Raw genomic sequence first — 25,203 nt, 5'->3', positions numbered from 1 at the left:
AAAGGCAATTAGGCTTTGCTTTAAATCCCATGTATGTCTTTATTGATGCCGACAACTATTTGTCCTAAGTTGATTTATCTAAAATTGCGACGGTTTAACCAAGTCGTTAAACCCACCCAACTTCTTGGTGTATAACTCACTATTCTACACTATAACACTCAAATCTCTTAGGTTAAATCCTTAAATCACAACTTCTAATTTCTTATTCCTAATCTATTACTAAGTTGATCAGTTAATCTAGTTCAAAATCACATATTTAGGGCCAGTATTCCCTATAATTCTAAATTCAATATATGAGCTCGTCAACACATACAAAGCAATGAACACAAGATTTAACTGAATAACAAATACTAATTAATCAAAATATCCAAAGAGTATAAAACTCAAACATATGATCCAACATGTTCATACAGGTTCTTCTAACAAACCCTAATCAAAGAAAATTATCTTCTCATATTAAAATAAGTCATAAAAATAAAAGTATGTAAATAGTACATGAATTTCTAGTATAAATTTCGCTTAGGTTAACCTTCATTCCAGAGCTTCATTTTAGTCTTTGTTGTTAAAATTCATGTCCCAAGAAAAACACCCCTCTAAAACTCTGCCTTTTTCCCTTCTATAGAAGACAAAACGCATCCAAATATGAGGCTTATCACACCGTGATACTTTTAGATCATACCATGATGTCCTGTATGGAAGTTGGATTGCATCGCTATCACTTTACAATTTGGCGCGATTTGTCTTTTTCAGCATTTCATGCCACAATCAGGGCTAATTTTCCATTGATGTATAATTCCTTTTACTTCACAATTTCCTAGTCTTTACTATGTTTTTGTTGGAGCGGTAAAGCGACAAGCAACAAAAGTTTTGGAAGTATTTATCCGGGAATTTATCGTCTCCACAGGGACTAGTGCATTGAACTGTCGTTCAACAGTTTCCGCAATTATGAGTTCGAGTTAAATGGGTTGAAAGTAAAAACTAAAAAGTAACTATAAACATAAAAATAATTCATTCTTCAAATAGAAGAAACTATCAAGTATTTCATATAATCTACTCTTCACAAACTTAAACTTATCGACTAGTTACACTCAACCTACAGTACTCGTCAATATCATCCGGCATCTCTCACACCCTAAGTCATTTCTAACCCAAAGTAGAGAGAACTACTATATCAATCGTATCGACGATATCTCAACCGACACAACCAACATAACAGACATCCAATTAATCGTATCGACGATGTCTCAACCGACACAACCAACACAGAAGCATTAAGCTTCGACACCCATAAAGATTGTTAGCTCTAAATCCATGTATGAAATCCAGAAACTAACAGATAATCATCCTAGATAAGATTCTACGTTGTCCATGTCTGAAAAAAAACAAACCCGAAGCACAGAGCAAAAATCTACAACAATAATCAACAGAGATTTGTAAAGCAAGCTTTATATAACGCCATGGGCGACAAATATACATGAGATCAAAGTATATACATAACAAAACTCACAAAAGAAACTACAAAGAGAAGAAATGGAGAAAAACCCAAAAATCTCCCAGTTTGTCGGCTCCGATCGATGAAGGATTCAACCCCGGATCATCCATTTGACAGCTCCAATGTGTTTTCTAGCATCATTCCACTCAAAAAATGCTATTGGATGGATTGGAGCTCTACAATATCCAACCATCCCTCAAAAATGTGATTTTTCCTCTTTTATGACTTTCTAAACCGCCATACAGGGCGCATCGCGCGCAGGAGCGCGTGTCGCGCCCAACATGTTGTATTGAAAAAACAGCTTTTAGTAAAAATGGCGTAACTTGAGAACCGTAACTCCGATTTGTGCCCGGTTCGAAGCGTTGGAAAGCTTATTCAATTTCTTATCTAAAAATGAATAAATGGAATTCAAATTGATGATTTTTATCATCCTTATTTTGATCCTTAGCCACCGAATGAATTGATTCCGTGGCTCAAAATTGCGCGTTTGAAGCCGTGTCTTTGACACTTTATTGCTCATGCTCCAAATATGCAATAATACCTACAAAAAGAGTAGAAAACTATCAAAAGTATAAAAGTGTATGAAAATATATCTATTCACAAAGTATACGTATTTATGCACAAAACGGGGTATTATTCAAATGGTATTAACAAAAAGTATCGATAAGTGCAACAAAACATATATACAAAATAACTACATTTTGGCACTTAACAGTTTCTCACATTTATTTGTATTTCTTCCTTTTCTTCACAAAATTAATGCAAATTAATCTAAAACATAACTTAAACACCTGCAAATGCTTAATAAAATTACATAATGAAAGTGTGTCATCACAACCTAAAAATTACTATGTTACCTATCCTCGAGAAAGTCATTCGTAATTAAGATTATCAATAGAACTTTGTACTTACCAATTCCATGGCAAACACCTTTATCAAGTAGAATCATTACTTCCCTTCCTTGCTTCGATTCGAACTAGTTGAAAGATTCTTTCTTCAACTTCCTAAGTACTCGACATGTCGCTCAATCTCATATTTCACTAAGTGTTGAATAAAACATGGTGATAACTCAATCACATATAACTGTCATCAGGCAATGAATTTGCAAAATATTTATAAAAAAAAACAGTCATTTTTGTGGAACTGTGTGCTTGTAGGTTCAATCAAGAAGTAATCAAAGCTAAGAAAGTCATGCATATCATGATTTTGATGATGAAAAATCTTCTTTGATGACAACTTGTGAAAATGAAACTTGACTCAAAGACATGCAAGTATTCCTAGTGGTCAAAGATGCACAAGATAGTTTGTTTAAGCTCTTCCTTTGAATAAAGCCGAAGAGTTAGGGTTTAACGATCACCTGTGATATTCTTTGATGATGGAATCCAACTTAAATCCTCATCTCCAAGATGACTCAAGAAAGTGCTTATATGATTGGTGTATTCGACAAAGTCTTGAAGCTTCAGAGTATGAAAGAGAGGAAGTGTGAAAGCTCGCTTGCTTGTGTTTAAGTTATCAATGTTTTGTAAAAATACAATGGTGTTTTCATAAATCATTATGGAGAAATACACACTCACTAAAATAATTTTTAAATCCTCTATTTCTCAAAGAAAATAACCCAAAAATATTTTAGAGCCTAGCCTGATGAATTGGAAACTGTAAGAATAATTAGGACATGTATTTTGAATTGTCCAATCAATTGTAGCATATTCATTGATTGGATAAGGGGAAATTGTGTCCATAATCGATTTTAACAATGTATTAATGAAGAGTAACGGATCTCTATCAAAAATTTTCAAAATGGGTAATTATAATATATTATTTAGGTCATCCAATCGATTGGGATAAGGATCTCGATTGAATAATTAATTTTATCCATGGATTGTTTCCTTTTTTGTATCAACCTCTGGCCTATAAATAGAGGTCTCTCCCTTCACTCTTTCACATCCAAAAAGGAGAGCTATCTCACTCTCCTCACTCTCTCTTTAAAATATTTTTCTAGTTTCTCTCACATTAATTTAGCCAAATCGCTTTGAGAAAGTCCTTGTATTTAAGTGAGGAAACATGTTTTGGAAAGGGTAAATTTGTAAATTCACTAAGAGTTATTTTTCTTGATTGAATATCTCTTCTTAGGAACTGTTTGTTTGGGTTTAAAGCTAAACTCGTTAAAAATTTTGTTTGGGGGATTTAGTATTAAATCGTCATTTGGTTCATAAGCTAAACGACTTAAGGAAAAACTTTCATCCTGGGCTCTTGAAGATAACTAGTTAAAAATCATCTCTTAAGTTCTTGAGCTCAACCTGGTGTAAAAACTCTACTTGGTTCGAGATCAACCTGGTGTAAAATCCTGGTTCAGAACATGGTCAGTCGTCACTGGTTCGGTTCGGAGGATAGTATGTTCAACACTTCACATTGGTTCGAGATAAGTCCATATAAAATCTTGGTTTATATTATGAATTAATTTTTTGAAGCTTTGTTTGTGTTTGAAAGGAAGACTAACCGCTTAAGTTTATTGTTCATTGTTTGGTTGGAAGTAAACATGAAACTTCATTTATTTTCCTTGTATAAGGGGGTTCATGAGTTTAACCTATAAAAGCTCATAATAATTATTGGATGCCCTCAGTATCAAGTCTTGGAGAGAGTAATAGGTTACTTTATTTAGAATGAACCTTTATAAATCATGGTGTCATCTTTTTTCTCTTATCTATTTACTTTATGTATATTTTCTTTATCTTGTTTTTGTGCTGCAATATTCAAACGCTTTCTTGAGAAAAAAAATTGAACTCTAGGATTAAAGAAAATTTTGTTTTAAACTGCTGTTTTTCAAACCCCTACAGTTCACCCCTCCCCCACTCCAAAATTGTGTATGGAGTCATATGTTCAACAACCTTCAATTTGAAAACAAACTTTTGAGGTCTTTCAAATGTTGTAATGTGGGTTATGTCATGGTGGGATATTTTTGGTCAGTAGGCTTAATTCCTTAGATTTAAGTACCTATTACTTTTCTATTTTCACGTCATCCTTACAATTTTCTTCTTTTTAATTGTTGGGTACTAGAATTCCGAGTTTTTTTTTTATTTTTAGCATTTTTTTCTCCGAAGCTCTAAACTTGAAATTATAAAGACTTTCTCTATCTTCTATTCATTCTTTTCTTTTTCTTTTTTCATAATTTTTTTATTCAGGATTCTAGTACCCCTTACCCCAAACTTAATTTGTTGATGATTCTAGAAACAACTCCAAACTTAGCTTTTTGCATGAACTAGAAAAATAAACAATCTACCTTACTCCAAGGAGGGTGGAAAGATTACTCTTGTCAATTGAAAAATATTTGTGGCTAAGTCGCCAAAATAATTGCTCAAGCTCAAAGGGTTTAAACAACAGACAAAATTGTATAAGCTACCCCAAAAAAGGCTCTAAGTTGAAACAAACAACTTGCCTCAGCGTATAATCAAACAAACAGACAATAATTCAAACATAAAGCACAATCGAGTAGATGAATGACTATATGGATACTCAAACAAGGAAAGGTAAATAGTTGAATAATTTGGTTCAAACCTTACCAACTTAGGTATTTGTAAATCGAGTACAAGTCTGTTGAATATTACCCTTCTTCATAATTCTTCAATCCACATTTGGAACTTCCACAAAAACACTGCTTTTCTCTTTTCTTTTATTCTTTTATGGTGTCTTTCTCTTCTTTTTTTTCTTTTCTTTTTCTTGCCATTGGTGAGGTATCATACTAAAAACTAAAGAAAACAACAGAAACCAACTCTTTCATTAAATAAAGAACAAGCAATTTATAGTAAGGAAAGCATTGGTAAATAAAACTAATAAAAACTTCAAATGTACATCAAATAAACTGAATAAAATCTACTATGATTTGTGAAACACCCGAATCACTAATTATTCTCAAGGAAAGGCTCAAAGTGGCGCATGGCATCCATCATCTAATCATATTCTTGGTTATGCACGGCCTAAGTAGCTCACATTTGGGTTTGTTTATTTCCCATCACCCGATTTTTTCTCTTTAATATAGTTCTCTAAATATTGTTAACTTGCAAATATATCGTGCAAGTTTGGAGTAGGTGTGTGGTTTATAAAACTCATCAAACTGGGCTTGGAAGCTATGACTGACAGACACAGTGTTGATGGCTGCTTTCGGTTGGAATATGTCATCATAAAGTTCTCTCTTTACTCCTGCGAACCTGCACAATTTGTTAATAACACAAAATTTACCACATGCTTTTTATTTTGAATCAATCGTACTCTTGATATTTTCAATTATTAGCCTGCCCACATTGATGGGCTCATCTTCCAGCACAACCAACAATCCATAAACTATTTGAGAAATGATATTCTTACACAATTTCTTACACTACACCATATTTCACTATTCATCTATACGGTGAACAGTGAAATATCATAATAATAAAATAACCAACTTTATAACTTAATTAACCAACTTATTACATTTCACTAACCAACTTTATTTTACTATTAAAATTTATTTTATTAATTAAGTGTTTATTAACCAACTTCATCAATTCATTAACCAACTTTTTGCATGTCATTAATCAACTTTGACTTACAATGTTTATACACTATTCACGGACATTGTTTGTAACATTATTCAGAAACTGTTCATGGGACTGTTCACCGTATTTATGAACAGTGCCTATGGTGTAGTGTATGCTTGAGTGTATGAATAGCATTGCTGAAACTATTTTTATAATAAAGTTAAATGTGCCTGAGGCACTCTTCAAAGTACTCACAAAAAATGATGCCTAAGCTATAGAAATCAGGGTCAAATTAGCAGTGGTCAATCTTTGCGGATTTTCCCAGGTTTCCTTACCTATTATGCTCTTGGACGACATAACCTTTCTAAAATTGGCTCCCATGCACACATAAGGAGTTTGAAACTCGAGCAACCTGTTAATGATATTACCACCATATTCAATTATTTTACCTCTAACATAAGAAACATACCAACTAAGCTCGTGGTTGCGAGCATTTGCATAGAACTTCAAGGCTATTATACAATTTGTTTCTCTAATAAGGTTCTTAATTTCAATCATCTTGTTTTCCCCAATCTCTCAAGTAGCTCTAGATACTCAAACAAAATCTTGGAATCAAAACATCTTTCTGGTATGCACGTGAGTTTCTCTAATACCATGAACCTTTGAGCATGTGCCTCTGATAAAAACTCATGATTTGGGTATTAACAACAAATTATCGTGGTTACATATCAGTACTTGATGGACGTAAGACTTGGCTTCTTTTTTATGTCTAAGTTGCTGCAATAACACTTATAATGAAACTAAAATAGGAAAAATTAGAGTATCTTATGAAGATAATCAGTAAAGAGTGTAGCATATTAGATAAAGTATAAGTTAAAATGAGTAGTGTACGAAAATAATTTGAAAATTGCTATTTATAGGCTCTGTAATATGCAAATCGCGCCATGATCCATGTATATTGCATCGCGATTTAACAACGGTCATTCCAATGGTCATAAAGCAACATTCATTGTGTTACGATGTGGCTAAAATGCGCCATAATTTGGAAAACCATGGGCGCAAATTTTACGGGGGCTCTCTTCCTTTATTCACTTCTTGTTTTCCTTTCTCTTTTATTTATTCTCTTCTTAACTTTTCTTCTTCATCTCTTTCATATACTACAAAATAGAAAACATGGAAACATAATAACGTGCAATTGAAAAAAAAATACTAGTTAGATTAAAAAATACCTAACCTGATGGGTGGCCTCCCATTAAGCGCTTTTTTATTATCATTAGATTGACTGTTTGGATCCTAGGGGTCGGATATAATTAGAGAAACCTTTGCATATCTAGTCAGAATAAAACGTGCTTTAACAATTGATTGGAATGTGCCATTAGTAAGTGTGTTAGGAAATATCATCGTAGCTTCCTCAATGCTACCACTAGAGTTGGGGAGATTTTCTCAATATTTTGATATTGCACTATGAGTCTTGTTATGGCCTTATAAATGAATTAGATTGGGTTATGATTTGTACCTACTTCTCTTACGAGAAATATGTTGACCATTTTTGCTGAGACCGCAAGTTAAATGAATAGAGTCTCATCGGACATGGATCTCGAGAGGAACTAGAGTATGGAGAGAGTGTACTTCAATAGTTTGAAGACTTTTTCATACAATGGCATCTACTCAAAATGTACCTTCAATCTTAGGGTCTTTTTGAAAGGATGTCCATGTTGGGCGGACCTATAGATAAATATCTTATAGACGATGAGCATACCGTTTAACTTCATTATTGTTTCTTTGGTGGAGGGAGCCTCCATCTTGATGATGGCGTCTCACTTTTCCAAATTTTCTTCAACCCCTTTTCAAAGAGGTAGAATTTGAGGAACTTGTCGGCCTTGACCCTTAATGTGCATTTTATAGGCTTAGTTTCAAGTTGAATTAGCGTACATGTTTGAACACGGTTGTAAGGTGAATTTCATGTGATTGTTCCTCTTTGGATTTAACAATCATATCGTCATGTAGACCTCCTTCATATCTCAAATTTCTTTCTTGAATATTTTGTTCATCATTCTCTAGTAGGTTGCCCATACATTTTTCAATCTAAATGGCGTGAAATTATACTAGTAATTAGTGTGCTATGTCATAAATATTGTCTTGTTCCGATATTTCTCGTGCATTGAGATCTGGTTGTAATCGAAATATGCACCCGTTGAGGATAAAAATTTATAGTAACCCAAATTGTCTACCAATTTTTCGATGTTGTCAAAGAAAACATGAATTTAGGACATGCTCTACCAAGATCAATGTAGTCAACTCACATCTCCACTTACTACTTTTTATCTTGACTAACACATTTTTTAATCATTCGTGTAATTCATCTCTAAGATGAAGTTAGCTTGAATGAGTCTGTTCGCTATATTCTTGGTAGCCTCAGCCTTTTTTGGTGACTGCTGACACCTTTTCTGAGTGTCATATTTTGCAAAAGGGTTGATGTTGAGTTGATGACATGCCATGATGAGGTAGATATTCAACATCTCTATGGGAGACCATGCAAAAAAGGTATGTGTTGGCCTTGAAGAAATTGATGAGTTCATCCTCCACTGATCTAAGAAGGTTTGCCCCCAATTTTCATAGTGCGGGTTAAGTTGTTGTCGAGATGGATGGGTGTGTAATTGTCGTCTAGGATTAGTCTTTGAAAATCATTATCATGGCCTCGAAGAGAAGTTTTTTGTGGACTGTGCTCGTCCTCAGACATGGCTTTCTTTAGATGTGCGTTGAAGTTCAGGACATTAACGTATAAGGGTGTTGTCTAGAAGAGCTAGTCTCTTTCACCTACCCTTTATCTTGGACGACCGTCGGACATGGGCTTCTCTATAGAGTTCATTTAGAGTTTTCTGAAACATGCATTTCGAAAATTTTGGCAAAAAATACAAGAGTTTTTATCGAAAATTTCTTATAAAAACACCCGCATTTCGAAATAGCTGGTCGAATTTTTATGAGTTTTTACCAAAAAAAAATTAAAATTTCCGGTATGTTTTCAAATTTTCTAATAAAAATTTATACTTTTTGAAACTTGATAACTTTAAACAATGATTATAATGATAAAAGCATACGATTTAGTGAGGTATCAGGTGTTGGATGTCAAAGATTTTAACTACAACGTATAAAAAAATGTATTGTTAAAAATAAACATAAAAAATATATGATATAGAAGTCTTGGAAAATTTGAGTTAAAAAATATTATTGACCCACCATTCTTACACTTTTCATATCATTAATCAACATGATATATCATAAAAGAAATTCTAAATTTTTTAAAAGTAGAAACTATGTTTTGCTTTCTGTCTAAAAATAGAAAGAAAGTATGTTTCGTATCTAGATATAATATCCTATCGTTGTTGTTTTATTAAAAATTAGCTTTGGTGACATTTTACAGACTAAATAGGGAAGAGTGTAACTCATACTCATGTCATGTGAGCAGAACAGAATTTGTTGAGTTGAACTTAGGAAATACATAGCAATAATGAATCATATAAATTGTCTGAAATTGTTTAATAACAAGGCCCGTTAGCTCAGTTGGTCAGAGACCTGCACGGGCCAAGTATTTTTTGTGTTCAATTTTTTAACGCTTTTGATCAAAAATACTAAAAATATCAAAATTTGCCGTTGCCGGGGATGGAACGCGGGTCACCGACGTGACAGACGGGAATACTTACCACTATATTACAAGACTATTACAACGACTTATGTATTAAGTTCTAACTCTGTCGATATACTACGTATGTTTTATCAGAAGTTAGCATTCTATCAATAACAGACACATATGTATTGCAAAGTAAAATGTTTTAACCATTTTGAATGAAAATCAACGAATAATCTTTGCTCTATATATATATATTATACAATGGGGGCGGATCCAGGTAGCCGACTACAACAAACTCGATATTATACATATTGATTGTTATATATAAGTTGTCACAACATATACTATACATCATATATTACATGAGTATTGCTCCTACAATTTTTGGATCCTTCGCGCGCGCGATAGCTCATGGGTATGAACAAGTAGCTAGACCATCTTGTGGCAACAAACTTCTTTCTTGATACAATATTGTCTCCCTAACTGTCTTATATAAAATTATCCATGAAGAAGAGTAGATATCCACAGAACCCCACAAAAATGTAGGATTTGGACTTGCAGGGCAAGATGTAATCAAATCCAAAACTGAAACTGGTTTAACATTTTGGGGAAAATTGAATGCTAAGTTATCAACTTTGTGTTCATAAATCTTGCCATTTTTGTCCAACTTATACTTTGAAGTGCCTTGAAATTCTCCTTTTGCTTCCCAAGGGACGCGCGGTGCGCCTTTGAGGTTCCACCTAATCAGTATTACATTCTTTGAAGGTTGCCACACTCTGTATACATCAAGTGATATCTCATGAAACAAGAGTTTTCCATGAAACCTCAATGCCCAGAAGATCAATTTGTACTTTTCGATTCCGGTAAATGTGTTTAACGGATCCAAAAATGTTATATCGTCCCTGAAAAATTATCAAATTTCAATGAAAAAAGGAATGGAGATAATAAAAGTTAAAGCATTAGTAGTGAAGTTACCTATAGATATCATAATTGAGGTCTTTGATGAAGATCATAGGCATGTCTTCGCGGAGAGTTCGCACGGCAAGTCCAAGGTTGACATAGAATTCATCTTTTGGAAGCTGTTGTTGTGAAGTTGAAGTTTGAAGATTGGCTAAAGGAGAAGAAGAAGCTGAGGAAGTTGAAGATACATGAAAATGAGAAGTGGATTTTGGTTGTGAAAGGGTTTGATGAAGAGGCTTGTCTTTGGATTTGGATTGAGTTTGAAGATAAGGTTGGAGATTTGGCAGAAGAAAAGCCATAACCTTTGAAATGCTTCAATGGTTTTCAAAGATGGGACTAATTAGGTTGTTAGAGAGTTGAGATTTGTAAGATGATTGTTCTGTTTTGTGTGATGAAGCAAATTGAGACTGTTGTTGTTAACTTTGTTTTGTTGTGTGATGTTTGAGTGGCTTTGAATGTGGAAATGAGATTGGCATGAATAGAAACATAGATTGTCATTTTGCATATTGGTCCTTGCATTTTATTATATTTTTCCTTTCAATTAGGGACAAACTTCTATATTACCGACACCTCTGAAAAATGTGAGTCTGTCTATGTCAGTGTGAGACACCAATACTAACACGACACTGACATTTGTAATTACTTTCAATTTATTAATTTTTTTCAAAGTATTATCGGTGTCGAAGTGTCAGTGTCTGTGCTTCATAGATAGAAACACGGCCTAGTGGTTAAAAACAACAAACAGGGTCCTTCCCAAAAGGAATTCTGAAATGGATATTCTTAAAGATTCTGACTTCTTTTCAAGAGTCAATACAAAGAAGGAGCACATTCCTTTTTCAAGATACCTTGCATTTAAGCATCTTTTTTTGTTTTGTAGTTATTATAATAACAGTTTCCTCTAATCAAATGTCATCTTCTCTGCCTCATGTCTATAAGGCTCAAACAACTGAGAAGAAAGGTAACGCTCTCCGAAACTAGGGAACACCACCTGCACCAACGAAAACGACGTGGATTCGTCTGTTACTCAAAACATTCTTATCATCATATTAATGCACATGACACATCAAGTATTTCAGATTCCAGAATTGTTTTCTGAATTGTTGAGAGGTGCGTAAACGTACCGCGATGAGTTTGCCGGTATTTTCTGGCCTCTTTCCCAGTTTTATTGCTGCTGCGGCTGCTGCTCCAGACGAAATCCCAACCTAAAACATGATTCTCAACATAAAAATAGAATAAGCTGAAAACAACTTATGGACAAAACATAAGATGTTTTCATAAGCTCTCTCAAACGGTCTTGCAAGTGCTTATGCTAGTAGATAAACTCAAATAAATTCGTTCAAACATGCCTATAGTAATACATGGAGGTTTTAATTTCAAAAGAAAAGGAGTCTAAATTTATAACCATGGCCATACCAGCAAACCTTCTCTTAGTGCTAATTGTTTAGCAGTTTCTATAGCTTCTTCACTTGTGACCTGAATAATTTCATCAAGTAGATTAACATCCAGCACTTCAGGAACAATGCCAGCACCAATTCCCTGAATCAGATGCATGCCTTTAACATATACATACACGTAACATATGCGGTTAGTATATTGCCGTTCAGATGTCAGAGGCTGAATGTAAAATACAGAATGATTGCCTAATGAAAGGAATTTGAGCATGTAATTCAACAAGCTGATTAGGAAAAGTAATAAATGTTTCTAAAATTAAACCATGATTGAAAAATCATAGTATTTAGTTTGGTAGATGCAATGAAGGATATATGCTTCTCTAAGATTGATACCAAAAGTTTTTCTTTCTCGTTAGAAACTCACACACACAACTGTGAGTATTAGAGTTCGAACCCTGATGATAACGTCCAACCTAGCAATATCAGCTTCTGCCAGTTGTGCTAGGATTTACAGAAGATACCAAAAGAATTTTAGAAAGAAAATACTACGAGCTAAAGGAGTTGGAGGAGAAAATACAAACATAACAACTAATATATTAACATTTGCAGATACAAGAATTTTAACATACATGTTGAAAGTTCTAGCAGAGAATTTTACCTGGTTGTCCTCCACTCAATACTGCACTTTCAACTGGTTCCACTCCATAGACCTTAATGAAAACACACAACTTTAGCATCTTATAGATTATTCCAACTTCAAAAGAATTTAAACTATCTTTCCTCCACAGACACTCCACACACGCATTCCATGCAACATGAAAAGGAACCTTGATTTGTCTCGTTAAGTCAGCTCAGTTGGTAGTTGTGCCGCGACATCCGACTATAGGAGCGTGTGGGTTAAAACCCGCGACATCCTACTTATTCACTTATAAGAGATGAAATTTCAGCCACTAGGCTACTGAACCAAAAAACGAGAAGAAAAGAAAAGGAACCTTGATTTCCGGATTTCTCTCCTTCAGGAACTTCCCTGCACCAGTTATTGTACCACCAGTTCCTATACCAGCTACAAGGGCATCAACTTTCCCGCCAGAGTCTCTCCATATCTCAGGGCCAGTAGTGTCATAATGAATCTACAAGGATGTGACAACAGCTTTCATTAGAATGTTACTCTTCCGTCCTACAACTATAGACACATTTACGGAAAAAAAAAACATCTTAAAACGAGGGTGACGTTTAATTTTCAACATAACATTAATTTATAGAACTTTTTTAGTATGTGTAAAACAAACAAGTATATCACTCATTGTTGCGAGACAAATGGAGTTATTTCCAACATTACAACGCCTCGAGATGAAATTACCTTTGGGTTTGCAGGATTTTCAAATTGACGAATCATAAAAGCATCAGGTATCTCCTTCTCTAACTCCTCGGCTTTTTTATGACTACCATTAAACCCCTTGGCAGGATCTGTGATATGCAGTTCAGCTCCAAAAGCGCGGAGCAAAATTCTTCTTTCAAGGCTCATTGAAGCTGGCATTGCTAAAACCAGCCTGTAACCTTTAAGCGCTGCAATGAAGGCCAACCCGATTCCTGTGTTCCCACTTGTAGTCTCGACAAGAACAGTCTTTCACCACCATGTTCACAGCCGGCAAAAAGAAAAATCTCATTTAACAAAATTCAACATCGAGCATGGCATTACTAATGACGAGACATGATTGGTTAAGGGGAACGAAGAAGTGTCTCAAAACAAGAATTGTATTACTAACCTTCCCTGGTGTAATCAGACCCTTATCCTCAGCGTCCTTGATCATACTCAATGCTATCCTGCATCCCGAATTTCCAAATAACAGTTAGAAAGTCTCCATTTATCTAAGGCGATTCAGCTCTACTCGATAGCCTCTTCAGCTTTTCCAATAAAACTGCTATTAAAATCAAGAGTCGGGGTGTAAGCTAAAAAAAACTTTTGCAACAATACAACAACAATAACCGAGCCTTTTTCCACTAAGAGCATGTTTGTTTCTGCATTCGAAACGCTTTCATTACACATACATATGGAAGCTAAAATATGCAGCTTCATTTTAATCACAAGTCTACATTATTTCTAGTTCTGCCATGATTCTTATAGAAAATATTTCAGATATATTTCAAAGTTGTGTGAATAAGATATGTTCCGGACCACTCGCAATCCTACGGCTAACCGCATCCCACACCGTTTTCACACGCATGCAGTTATCAACTAGCTCCCTAATTTAAAGAGGAAAGTGCACACCACTCCACAAGTATTCAAATCATTTCTCAATCAAATTTCACTATTCCCTCTCTTACCAACTTTAGCGTTGGAGTGCTAACCTTGCAGGTTAGCTCCTTCTCCACCGACTATGAATCCACTTTTTCCGATCAACTCTAGATCCAGTACCGAACCGAACTGTATACAAACTATACTAGCATCTTCAATTCTATGTGACTACACAAATATTTTTCCCTGATAATTGAATTTCTAATTCTATTTCAGTGATACAGCATAGAAAAAAAAATCAAATATCAGAAAAGAAACAATAAAACCTAATTCATGACAGAGAAAACCAAAGATCAAACTCTTTTGATACCTATCTTTGACACTTGAGCAAGGTTCCATTGACTCCAACTTGGCAGCAATCTGAGCAACACAACCTTCCACAACTTTGTTCAGATAAACCATGGGAGTGCTTCCAATTAACTGTAAAATCAACATGTAAGTTACTGTTACAATCATTTCCAATAGCAGAATAATCATGAATAACCAAGAGAAATTACTTCAGTAACATTGTTCTTGATTGAACACTGCATCTCCATGTTTGTAATCTTGGTAGAATCTTAGCACCATGGACAAAGAAAGCTTGCATTATATTAACAATTATTAAACGGTACAAATTCATAGACTAGCTACTTACTATTTTTTAATCTTCACTACTGAACAATAATACTACACCTTATTTGGACTCTTTTGTTTTTGTAGTATTTATTGAAAAATAATTTTTATTTGTCCTTTTTTTTTTAAAATTTAACCCATTAATTATTAGTTTTTTAATGATATTTTTAGTTATTTATTGAATAAATTGAAATAAATGAAATGACTGAGGATGTTACAGGAAAAAGTTATTGATTGTCTTGCTATGAGTATAAACTCAAAATGATAATTAAAAAAGAGTAAAGGAATTTAATTTTTTTTAATTTAAACTAGAATGTATATCTAAGAAATTAATATGGGACTTGTTAATAATATGACATAATTTATTTCAATTGTTAGTTGTACAAACTCGCTCAAATTCACGATATATTGATAGAGAGCGTTGAGAGTTTGTCAATTAAAAAATTAAAATGTTGAAAGACATCGTAAACAAATCAGTCATCTAAAAGAAAGATGAGACGAAAAATATAGTAATTGCTTCATCCTGAAAATTTGACTAGTGAAGTGAGATCAATCTCAATGTGATTTGTGCATTCATGAAAGAATGATTTGTTGACAATTTGAGTGGCAATAAGAGAGTCGATAAAAGATGCAAAATTATATGGTAAACTTACAATCTATGAGATCACCAACCCAATAATTTTCTCAATGTACTATTAGGATAAATATCAGATTGAGTGAAAACTACGAACACCATAAAAATGTTAGTTCATGAGAAGGAGCATTTAACATTGGGTCAAGAGCAACACACAAGTGAAAGAGACATCACATATTCACCCAAAACCTTAAGGTGATAAGTGTATGGGTTATCCCACTTATAAATACTCAACTCTCCACATTTATAACCAATGTGAGTCTCCTGTAACATCCCAATTTTTATTAATATTTTTAGGGTTAAATGCCTTTTACCCCCTGCCATATAGGCGTGTTTTGATTTTTCCCCCTTAAAAAAAAATTTGTAACAGACCTCACATATTTTAATGACCTCACATATTTTAATGACCTCACATATTTTAATTTTTCTTTATTTATTGTAAAAATTCAAAATTTTAAAAAAGTCTAAAAAACTTTGTCACAAGACTTAAACTAATGCCCTTTAACTCCTTACCACCAATGCACTTACACATATTATTATCACTTAGTTATCACTTAATTATAAATTTTACTTTAATTATATAATAAACTGAAATTAATTATATATAAAATAATTAAACAGAAATAATATATATATATAATAAACTGAAAATAATTGAAATAATTTAAATATATTAATTTCAATAATTAAATTATATATATAAATTGAAACTAATATAAACTTAAATTATAATTTATTCTCTTAAATATATAATTTTATTCTAATAAATAAACTTAAACTATTATTAAACACTCCCCTCCACTCAAATGCATGAGCCTTTACCACTACACTATAACAATTGGTTTGTTAATATTTTACATGATTGTCAATACATAGTATTTCAAATGTTCTCTTTAAAAATATTTATAAATTAATATTTTAAATACATTTGAAAAATTAATATTTTAATTATTTTAATATTAACAACTATTAGATTTATTTTAATTAATTTTCAGTTTTAATGTTTTGTTTTAAGTGCTTTTTATAATATATAGCATATAATAATAAACTGAAATTAATTTATAATATATAGTATAATTTGGATAAATAAACTGAAATTAATTTTTCATATTATTTTAAAATATATACTATAATTTATTGTTTCAGTTTATTTTTAAATTTATCTTAATTTATTCTTATATATCACTTTAAAAATAATTGTACATCAAAACACATTTTAATAGTATATATTATAATAAAAAAAACACTTAAAACCGGAAATTAATTAAAATAAATTTAATAATTCTTAATATTAAAATAATTAAAATATTAATTATCCAAATGTATTTAAACTACAAGGTAAATTAATTCAATGTATTGACATGTTTACTACACATAAGTATCATGTGTAATATTAACAAGGCAATTGTCATAGTGTAGTGGTCATGGCTCTAGCATTTGAATGGAGGGGAATGGGTTCAAGTCTCATGTGAAGCAAAATTTTTAAAATTTTATGTGTTTTGAATTTTAATAATATTAAAATAAATAAAAAATAAAATAATATATTATATCGGGTTTGAACCCTGGTAACGGCGTCCAACCTAACAATATGGACTTCTGGCAGTTGAGTTAGGATTTGCAGAAGATACCACGAGAAAATACAAACACAACAAGTAATATATTAACATTTTCCGATTAAAGAATTTTAACATAAGCGTTGGAAGTTCTAGTAGAGAATTTTACCGGGTTGTCCTCCACTCAATACCGCACTTTCAACTGGTTCCACTCCATAGACCTTGATGAAAACACTCAATATTAGCATCTTAAAGAAAATTCCAACTTTAAGAGAATTTAAACTATCTTCCCTCCACATGCACTCCACACAGACATTTCATGTGACATAAAACGAACCTTGATTTCCGGGTTTCTCTCCTTGAGGAACTTCCCTGCACCTGTTATTGTACCACCAGTTCCAATACCTGCTACTAGGGCGTCAACTTTCCCTCCAGAGTCTCTCCATATCTCAGGGCCAGTAGTTTCATAGTGAATCTACAAGGATGTGACAAAAGCTTTCTCATTAGAATGTTACTCTTCCATTCTACAACTAATGACACATTTACGGGAAAAAAACATCTTAAAACGAGTGACTTTTAATTTTCAACATAACATTGTTGCGAGACAAATGGAGTTATTTCCAACATTACAACGCCTCGAGATGAAATTACCTTTGGGTTTGCAGGATTTTCAAATTGACGAATCATAAAAGCATCAGGTATCTCCATCTCTAACTCCTCGGCTTTTTTGTGACTACCATTAAACCCCTTGGCAGTATCTGTGATATGCAGCTCAGCTCCAAAAGCGAGAAGCAAAATTCTTCTCTCGAGGCTCATTGAAGCTGGCATTGCTAAAACTAGCCTGTAACCTTTGAGAAGCAAAATTCTTCTCTCGAGGCTCATTGAAGCTGGCATTGCTAAAACTAGCCTGTAACCTTTAAGCGCTGCAATGAAGGCCAACCCAATTCCAGTGTTCCCACTTGTAGTCTCGACTAGAACAGTCTTTCGCCACCATGTTCACAGCCGGCAAAAAGAAAAATCTCATTTAAGAAAATTCAACATCGAGCATGGCATTACTATGACTAGACATGATTGGTTTATAAGAGGGAAAAAGCAGTGTCTCCAAACAAGAATCGTATTACTAACCTTCCCTGGTGTAATCAGACCCTTATCCTCAGCATCGTTGATCATACTCAACGCGATCCTGCATCCCGAATTTCCAAATAACAGTTAATAACTCTCTATTTACTAAGACAGTTCAGCTCTGCCAGATAGCCTCTTCGGCTTTTCAAATAAAACTCCTTTTAAAATCAAAGAGTCGGGACGTAAACTAAAAACACTTTTGAAACAATACAACAACAATAACCGAGCGTTTTCCCACTAAGATCATGTTTGTTTCTGCGTTCGAAAGGCTTACATCACACATCAAAATGGAAGCTAAAATGTGCAGCTTCATTGTAATCACAAGTCTACCTTACTTCTAGTTCTACCATGGTTCTTATAGAAAATATTTCAGATATATTCAAAGTTGCGAATAGGATATGTTCCGGGCCACCCACGAAGCCCAGAAGACAAAAGCCCAATTACGGAGTAACAAGCTACTAAACGTAGAACAGGTATACCCTTTTCCTTCGTGTTGCAGGTAACCCCTCACGAAAACGTCATGCTAACAGCCCAAATCATTCCAACGGCTAACCGCATACCACGCTATTCCACAAGCAGAGTCGTCTCAAACTTTTGAGAGGCCCTGTGTAAGAAGTTGAAATTATCTTCAGTTGAATCGTGAAATTTTTTAAGGGGCCCTATTTAAGCGTAAATTAGAAGTAGAATATATAATCGGAGGCCCTTTTTGCCATAGCTTAAACATGAAAAAGTGCGAGGCCATGTGTTGTAGGTTGCCTTGCACACCCTCAAAGACGGCCCTGTCCACAAGCGTGTAAGTATCATCCATCTCCCTTATTTAAAGAGAAAAGCGCGACACTCCACAAATATTCAAATTCTTTCTCATTCAAATTTCACTTTTCACTCTTATACTTACTCGAGCCTTGGAGTGTTAATCTTTCGTAACAGACTCTGAATCCACTCTTTCCGATCAACTCTAGTTCCAGTACCGAAATATTTTTCTCTAATAATTAAATTTCTGATTCTATTTCAGTGATATAGTATAGAGAAAAAATCAAAGATCAAAAAAGAAACAATAAAAACCTAATTCATGACAGAGAAAACCAAAGATCAAACTCTTTTGATACCTATCTTTGACACTTGAGCAAGGTTCCATTGACTCCAACTTGGCAGCAATCTGAGCAACACAACCTTCCACAACTTTGTTCAGATAAACCATGGGAGTGTTTCCAATTAACTGTAAAATCAAGATGTAAGTTACTGTAACAAACAACAATTATTTCCAATTGCAGAATAATCATGAATAACCAAAAGAAATTACTTCAGTAACATTGTTCTTGATTGAACACTGCATCTCCATGTTTGTTATCTTGGTAGAATCTTAGCACCATGGACAAAGAAAGCTTGCATTATATTAACAATTATTAAATTGTACAAATTCATAGACAAGCTACTATTTTTTAATCTTCACTACTGAACAATACTACACCTTATTTGGACTCTTTTGTCTTTGTAGTATTTATTGAAAAATAATTTTTATTTGTCTTTTTTTTTAAAAAAATTTAACCCATTAATTATTAGTTTTTTAATGATATTTTTAGTTATTTATTGAATAAATTGAAATGACTGAGGATGTTATAGGAAAATGTTATTGATTGTCTTGCTAATAGTATAAACTCAACATGATAATTAAAAAAAAGTAAAGATTTTTTATTTTATTTTATTTAAACTAGAATGTATATCTAAGAAATTAATATGGGATTTGTTAACAATGTTTTTTTTTAAATTTCAGGATAGGAATTCTCAGAAGTTCTACAACCACAGCCGAAAGATTGCCGCTCTCGTGCAACCTATTGAGTTGTGGTTCCATGATGTCCTCTCAGCTTCTGGGCTGAAGGACCTCTGTCAGGTTGGGTTCCACACGATACATAATGGGATGTTGATGGCATTTGCATAGAGGTAACATCCAGAGACTTCGTCATTTAATCTTACTCATGGTGAGGTTACCATCACTCTTGACGACGTCGCCTCCTGCATATACCTATCAGAAGTACCCTCCTTGGTCACGGTAGGATGACGAAGGAGGAAACGAGGGAGATGCTGATTGAGGAGCTTGGGACTGATCCTAAGGACGTGCTTGAGGAGGTGGAGAGGACCCGTGGGGCGCATGTGAGGTTTCACTTCTTGGCGCAACAGTACGAGGCCGAGCTCCTTGCGGCACAGACTACTGTTGGTGACAAGGCAGATGTGGATATACACAGGCAGCGGGTGCTGAGATGTACTTCCTGTTTTTGTTAGGAACCCATAGTTGTTTGTGGACACGAGCTCGTCGTACACAAATGTCGTCTATCTGAGGTACTTATCGGATACCCACGTGTCCATGAGTACAACTGGGGAGCGGTTACACTGACGTACAAGTATCATAGAGGGATGCATGTGGAAGTCAAGGACTGTGGCTGGAAGCTGTACCCTTTAAGTGGTAACAGTCTTATATCCTTTTACTTTTTCTCAAAGTTTATATATTTGTGATAATATGTTTGATCCCCATGTTTATTTTTTCAGGGTTGGATATTACAACACTTACCAGACATTATTGGCTAGGGAGAGGTGTCGGAGTACACTGAGGTCATTCTGCGTGTTGTAACGCCCCGATAATTTAATTAATTATTTAATTAAATTATAACGGAATTTAATTATTGAAGGTGTCGAAGTTGGGAATTTCTGGCTTATTACTAAGAAGTATTATATAAATTGATGGATTGATGAAGTTGTAGAAAGTAATATTATAAATAATATTATTTAATTATATGAGAGTAATTAAGTGGACTTAGTTGGTCGTGTCGGAAAAAGTAAAAGTGGGAGTATGCAAATATTAGGCCCAATAAGAATATTATTATTATTATTTGGATTAAGTTGAATAAAAAGAAATATTAGGTTTTGGTTGTCAGTAAACAAATGAAAGGTTTTGAAGGAAGAAAAATAAGGATTGGGAGGAGAAAAAGAGATCGTGGAAAAGTTGTTGTGAGAAAAAGGGCAAAGAACAAAGATTTGACCGGTGGAATAGAGCGATCTTCAATCCAATGTAAAGGTGGGGTTCTTGCTCTGTAACCGGGTATATGATGAATAATATGTGGGATTAAGTTGTTGAAATTATTGTCGTATGTGTTTGTGTTGTTGTTGTGATGCGGTAAACTTGATATGTAAAATTGATCATGTTAATGTTAATTTAATTGGTAAATTTGGTGAGTAATAGGCTATTAAATTAGTAGTATAATTGAGAAATATTTTGGGAATATATGGCAGATAATTAAAGGTATTTGACCATTTTGAAATGGTTTCATTATTACTTGAGTCAGACCATTAACCAATTAAGTTCATAAGAATTGTCAGAAGAGTAAATTAATAGTTGAATATATGTTTGATGAATTAATTATATTATGTTGAAAAAGTGTTATTATAATTTGTTGATGAGTGTTATTATAATATTTTAAAAAGTTGTTATTAATAGTTGTTGATGAGTTGCAGCTATATTATGTTGAAAAGCTGTTATTATAATTTGTTGATGAGTATTATTATAATATGTTGAAAAATTGTTATTATAAATTGTTGATGAGTTGTTGCTATATTATGTTGAAAAGTTGTTATTATAATTTGTTGATGAGTGTTATTATAATATTTTGAAAAGTTGTTATTAATAATTGTTGATGAGTTGCAGCTATATTATGTTGAAAAATTGTTATTATAATTTGTTGATGAATATTAGTATAATATGTTGAAAAGTTGTTATTATAAATTGTTGATGGGTTGCTGCTATATTATGTTGAAAAGTTGTTATTATAATTTGTTGACGAGTGTTATTATAATATGTTGAAAAGTTGTTATTATAATTTGTTGATGAATTGCCGTTATAATATGCTGAAAAGTTGTTATTGTAATTTGTTGACGAGTAAGCCGTTAAATATATTTCGGTAAATGATTAGGCTGTTTGTTGTTGATTAATATTGTTGTAATACATGGTTGTTGATGTATGTTGTTGTTGACATGTTGATATAAGTTGTAGGCCTTTGGCCAACGTTTAAATATGATGAGTGCCTCTATTTATTGGCACAACGTTGAAGAAGTTGTTGAGTTGTTACTACGTTGTTGATATTGATGTTGAAATTGTTGTGGATTTGAGTTGATATGTATTTAAGTTTTGTAGATGATTTCCCTTGTTGATGCATTCAGAGCATGTGATTATTATGTTGGCCTGAAATTATGGCACCCATGTTGGCCTGAAATTATGGCACCCACGTTGGCCTGGATTGACAAATTAGCAACGAAGGCTTATGCCTTGATGCCTATATTAATTGGCAAGATTTTTACATTGGGAGTTCTGCTCCAATGGTACCACAGGCATAAGCATTGCATAGAGTCACGTGGTTGAATTGTGTTATTTTAATGAGTTGTTGTTATAATTGGTTGATATTTTCGAGTTGAAAAGTGTTGCCCTAAACTGTTGTGAGGCGTGGTTTTATGCCTTGATGAGTTGCCTTTCCTTGTGTTGTATTTGAATTCATGTGTATATATTTTGGTGAGTTGTTATTATAACATGTTGATGATTATGTGGTTAAATGTGTTGCTCTAAAATGTTTGTGAGGCATGATTTTATATAATTCGATCTAATATATTATTTATCATCAACCTGTTTATATGGTTTGAGAATCTCACCCATTATGTTGTAATGTTGCCCTCTGTTGGTAACGCGTAGGTGAATCAAGAATAAAGTCTTAGTTGCTGTTAGTCCAAGTCGGTTTAGTCGCTCTGATACGTAGCCTTCGGAGGATACTTAGTTGTTTATGTTGCTCGTTCTTTGTTAATTTTTTTATGATAATTAAAGATTGAAATTAATAAGTACAATGTTGTTTAATTTGTTGTTATTAAACAAAGATCAATATGTTGTATATGGTGAATATCTTGAGTTCCGCTTCTTAATTAATAAAAGTTGTTATGTAATCCTCCAAAATAAAGTGTTATGTATCTGATTGTTGTCGTGTTATGTTGAAATGTGACATCTCATGTTTGTTGGAAAATTTTGAAACTCTGATTTTATTATAAATGTCGGGTAGAAAATGGGGTGTTACAACTTACACGTGCTAGAGCCTTCATCCCTGTAAGTCTAAAAGACGCCTAAGAGGGGGGTGAATTAGGTCTTCAAAAATTCAATCGGTTTTATGAGAATACTTCTAACAATTTTTGGTTGAATGTATGAAGGTTTTTGAGTGGTTCTTTTCTTTTCTTGGTAATAGTGATGAAAGCAATAAAATGTGGAAAAGTAAAGAACGCAAGGATATATACTGGTTCCCCTCACAATCCGAGAGTACTCCAGTCCCCTTTCCAACACGAAAGAGATTTCACTATAGTTAGAATTATTGTACAAGCCTATGCTTACTATCTAACCTATAGGGTGATCAAAGGTTCTTAACACCTTTAAGATCAAAAAACACTAATGTGAATGAAGAACAATCCTCTTCAAAACACAACACTTACTTCAAACAATCCTGGATAGTAAGGAGAAATAATCTTTTGAATGATACAAGAATTTATGATGAAAGATGGAGAGCAATATCAATCTTAGATTGATCTTCTTCTTCAAGCAAAACAATTCTCAGTGAGTATATAAGTGTTCACAATGTATGTATGAAACTTAGAATAAATTTTCAATGAAAATGAATGTAGAAAGTTTCACAGAAAATTCTGGTTTGTAAAGACTTGAAAATAATGAAATTTATGAGTATGAAATTGTTAATAAAAAAGGTGTTTTTGAATATGAAAGATACATAATTTATAGTGTGTAAAACACCCTTTAGAAAGGTTGTATTTTCATGAAACAATGCAATGTTTAAGTGTATGAAATATAATTTCGTTTGGGTTCAAACATGCAAAAATAAAACACACTGGTTCAGTAGGAACCGGTTCCTGCCTGGGAGAACCCGGTTCCTGCTTAACGTTACAAAAGGAAATTTGAAATTTAACACAGGGGAACCGGTTCCCAGAGGGGTAGAACCCGGTTCCTAGTACAAAAATCCAGAGGTTTGTTTTTGCCTGAAAGCTGGAACCCGGTTCTCAGCAGGGAGGAATCGGTTCCTGAAGGTTTTCCATAGATTTTTGTTTTTGAATAAGGTTTCAACAAGGGTTTATATTGGAATGAAACTTATGACATTTTTTATGGTATGCATGCAAAGTATATTGTGAACATTTATATATCTGTTTACGGTGATTTCCGGTAAACAACCGCTAGTCTTCCAAACTATAATAAATATGATTTGGTTACTTGCAGGATCGACTAGATTGATCCTAGGACACATAGTCAAGAAGATTGTCATCAACGTTCATTCGGACCATATTCATTATTTGTCTTCTTCGATAAGCTTTGTTCGATTAAAGAACAAATAGTCTTGACAATCACTTTGTTATAAATGTGACTTCAATGAAAAGATAAGTAACATAACATAGAAAATTAAAAAGACTATTGAAACGTAAAGAGTCTTAAACTGCAGAAATGTAAAAGACTTTGAAAGTAAATAGCATGAAAGTAATTCGAAAGTAAATGACGTTAAAGTAAAGATACAGAAATGTAAATGGCAAGAAGTAAACGAAATGCAGTAATTCTGGAAGATAAAAAAACAAAAGATAATACACATGTATTAAAATGGTGGTGTCATACGTACATTTTCTCAGCGAACTCTTTCTCTTAACGCTTGATACTTGAGTAAATATGTGAGTGATTTGTACAAAATGAACACACGGAATCCTAACATTAAGACTCCTATTTATACTAGTTTCGACCTTAACGGTCCTATACTAATCTGCTGCCATGTTTCTCATAAGGACTTCTAGCAATGCCATCTGTTACTTGGACAGTTACGAAACCGTCTTCGAATTTCAAATCTTCCCGCCTGAGTCTATCTTCGACGCGTGGCAGTGTATTAAACAAACACTACGAAAAAACACGCTAAGTAGTAATACTTGAATATATTTAC

At 33.5% G+C, this 25,203-nt stretch overlaps 3 protein-coding genes across 3 annotated transcripts; all 3 read right to left on the bottom strand.

The window, feature by feature from the left end:
• Positions 1-9,866: 9,866 nt before the first annotated feature.
• Positions 9,867-11,219, bottom strand: LOC131624657 (uncharacterized). The gene is made up of 2 exons (XM_058895592.1): positions 10,610-11,219; positions 9,867-10,536 (listed from the first exon to the last, which is right to left on the bottom strand). Exons 1-2 carry the CDS (start codon positions 10,891-10,893, stop codon positions 10,044-10,046), a joined length of 777 nt encoding a protein of 258 aa, XP_058751575.1. The 5' UTR covers positions 10,894-11,219; the 3' UTR covers positions 9,867-10,043.
• A 138-nt stretch (positions 11,220-11,357) lies between these two features.
• On the bottom strand, positions 11,358-14,917 carry LOC131624656 (cysteine synthase-like). Its single transcript, XM_058895591.1, has 9 exons — positions 14,779-14,917; positions 14,592-14,701; positions 13,752-13,809; positions 13,346-13,609; positions 12,978-13,115; positions 12,644-12,695; positions 12,008-12,147; positions 11,716-11,796; positions 11,358-11,582 (listed from the first exon to the last, which is right to left on the bottom strand). The coding sequence occupies exons 1-9, from the start codon at positions 14,815-14,817 to the stop codon at positions 11,493-11,495; spliced, it is 972 nt and encodes a 323-aa protein (XP_058751574.1). The 5' UTR covers positions 14,818-14,917; the 3' UTR covers positions 11,358-11,492.
• Positions 14,918-17,232: 2,315 nt separating this feature from the next.
• On the bottom strand, positions 17,233-17,908 carry LOC131624643 (cysteine synthase-like). Its single transcript, XM_058895582.1, has 3 exons — positions 17,732-17,908; positions 17,418-17,555; positions 17,233-17,301 (listed from the first exon to the last, which is right to left on the bottom strand). The coding sequence occupies exons 1-3, from the start codon at positions 17,906-17,908 to the stop codon at positions 17,233-17,235; spliced, it is 384 nt and encodes a 127-aa protein (XP_058751565.1).
• Between the last annotated feature and the right edge of the window lie 7,295 nt (positions 17,909-25,203).

Source organism: Vicia villosa, unplaced genomic scaffold (assembly GCF_029867415.1).
Source record: "Vicia villosa cultivar HV-30 ecotype Madison, WI unplaced genomic scaffold, Vvil1.0 ctg.000146F_1_1, whole genome shotgun sequence".
Taxonomy (NCBI): Eukaryota; Viridiplantae; Streptophyta; class Magnoliopsida; order Fabales; family Fabaceae; genus Vicia; species Vicia villosa.
This window is presented reverse-complemented; position numbering and strand designations above follow the sequence as displayed.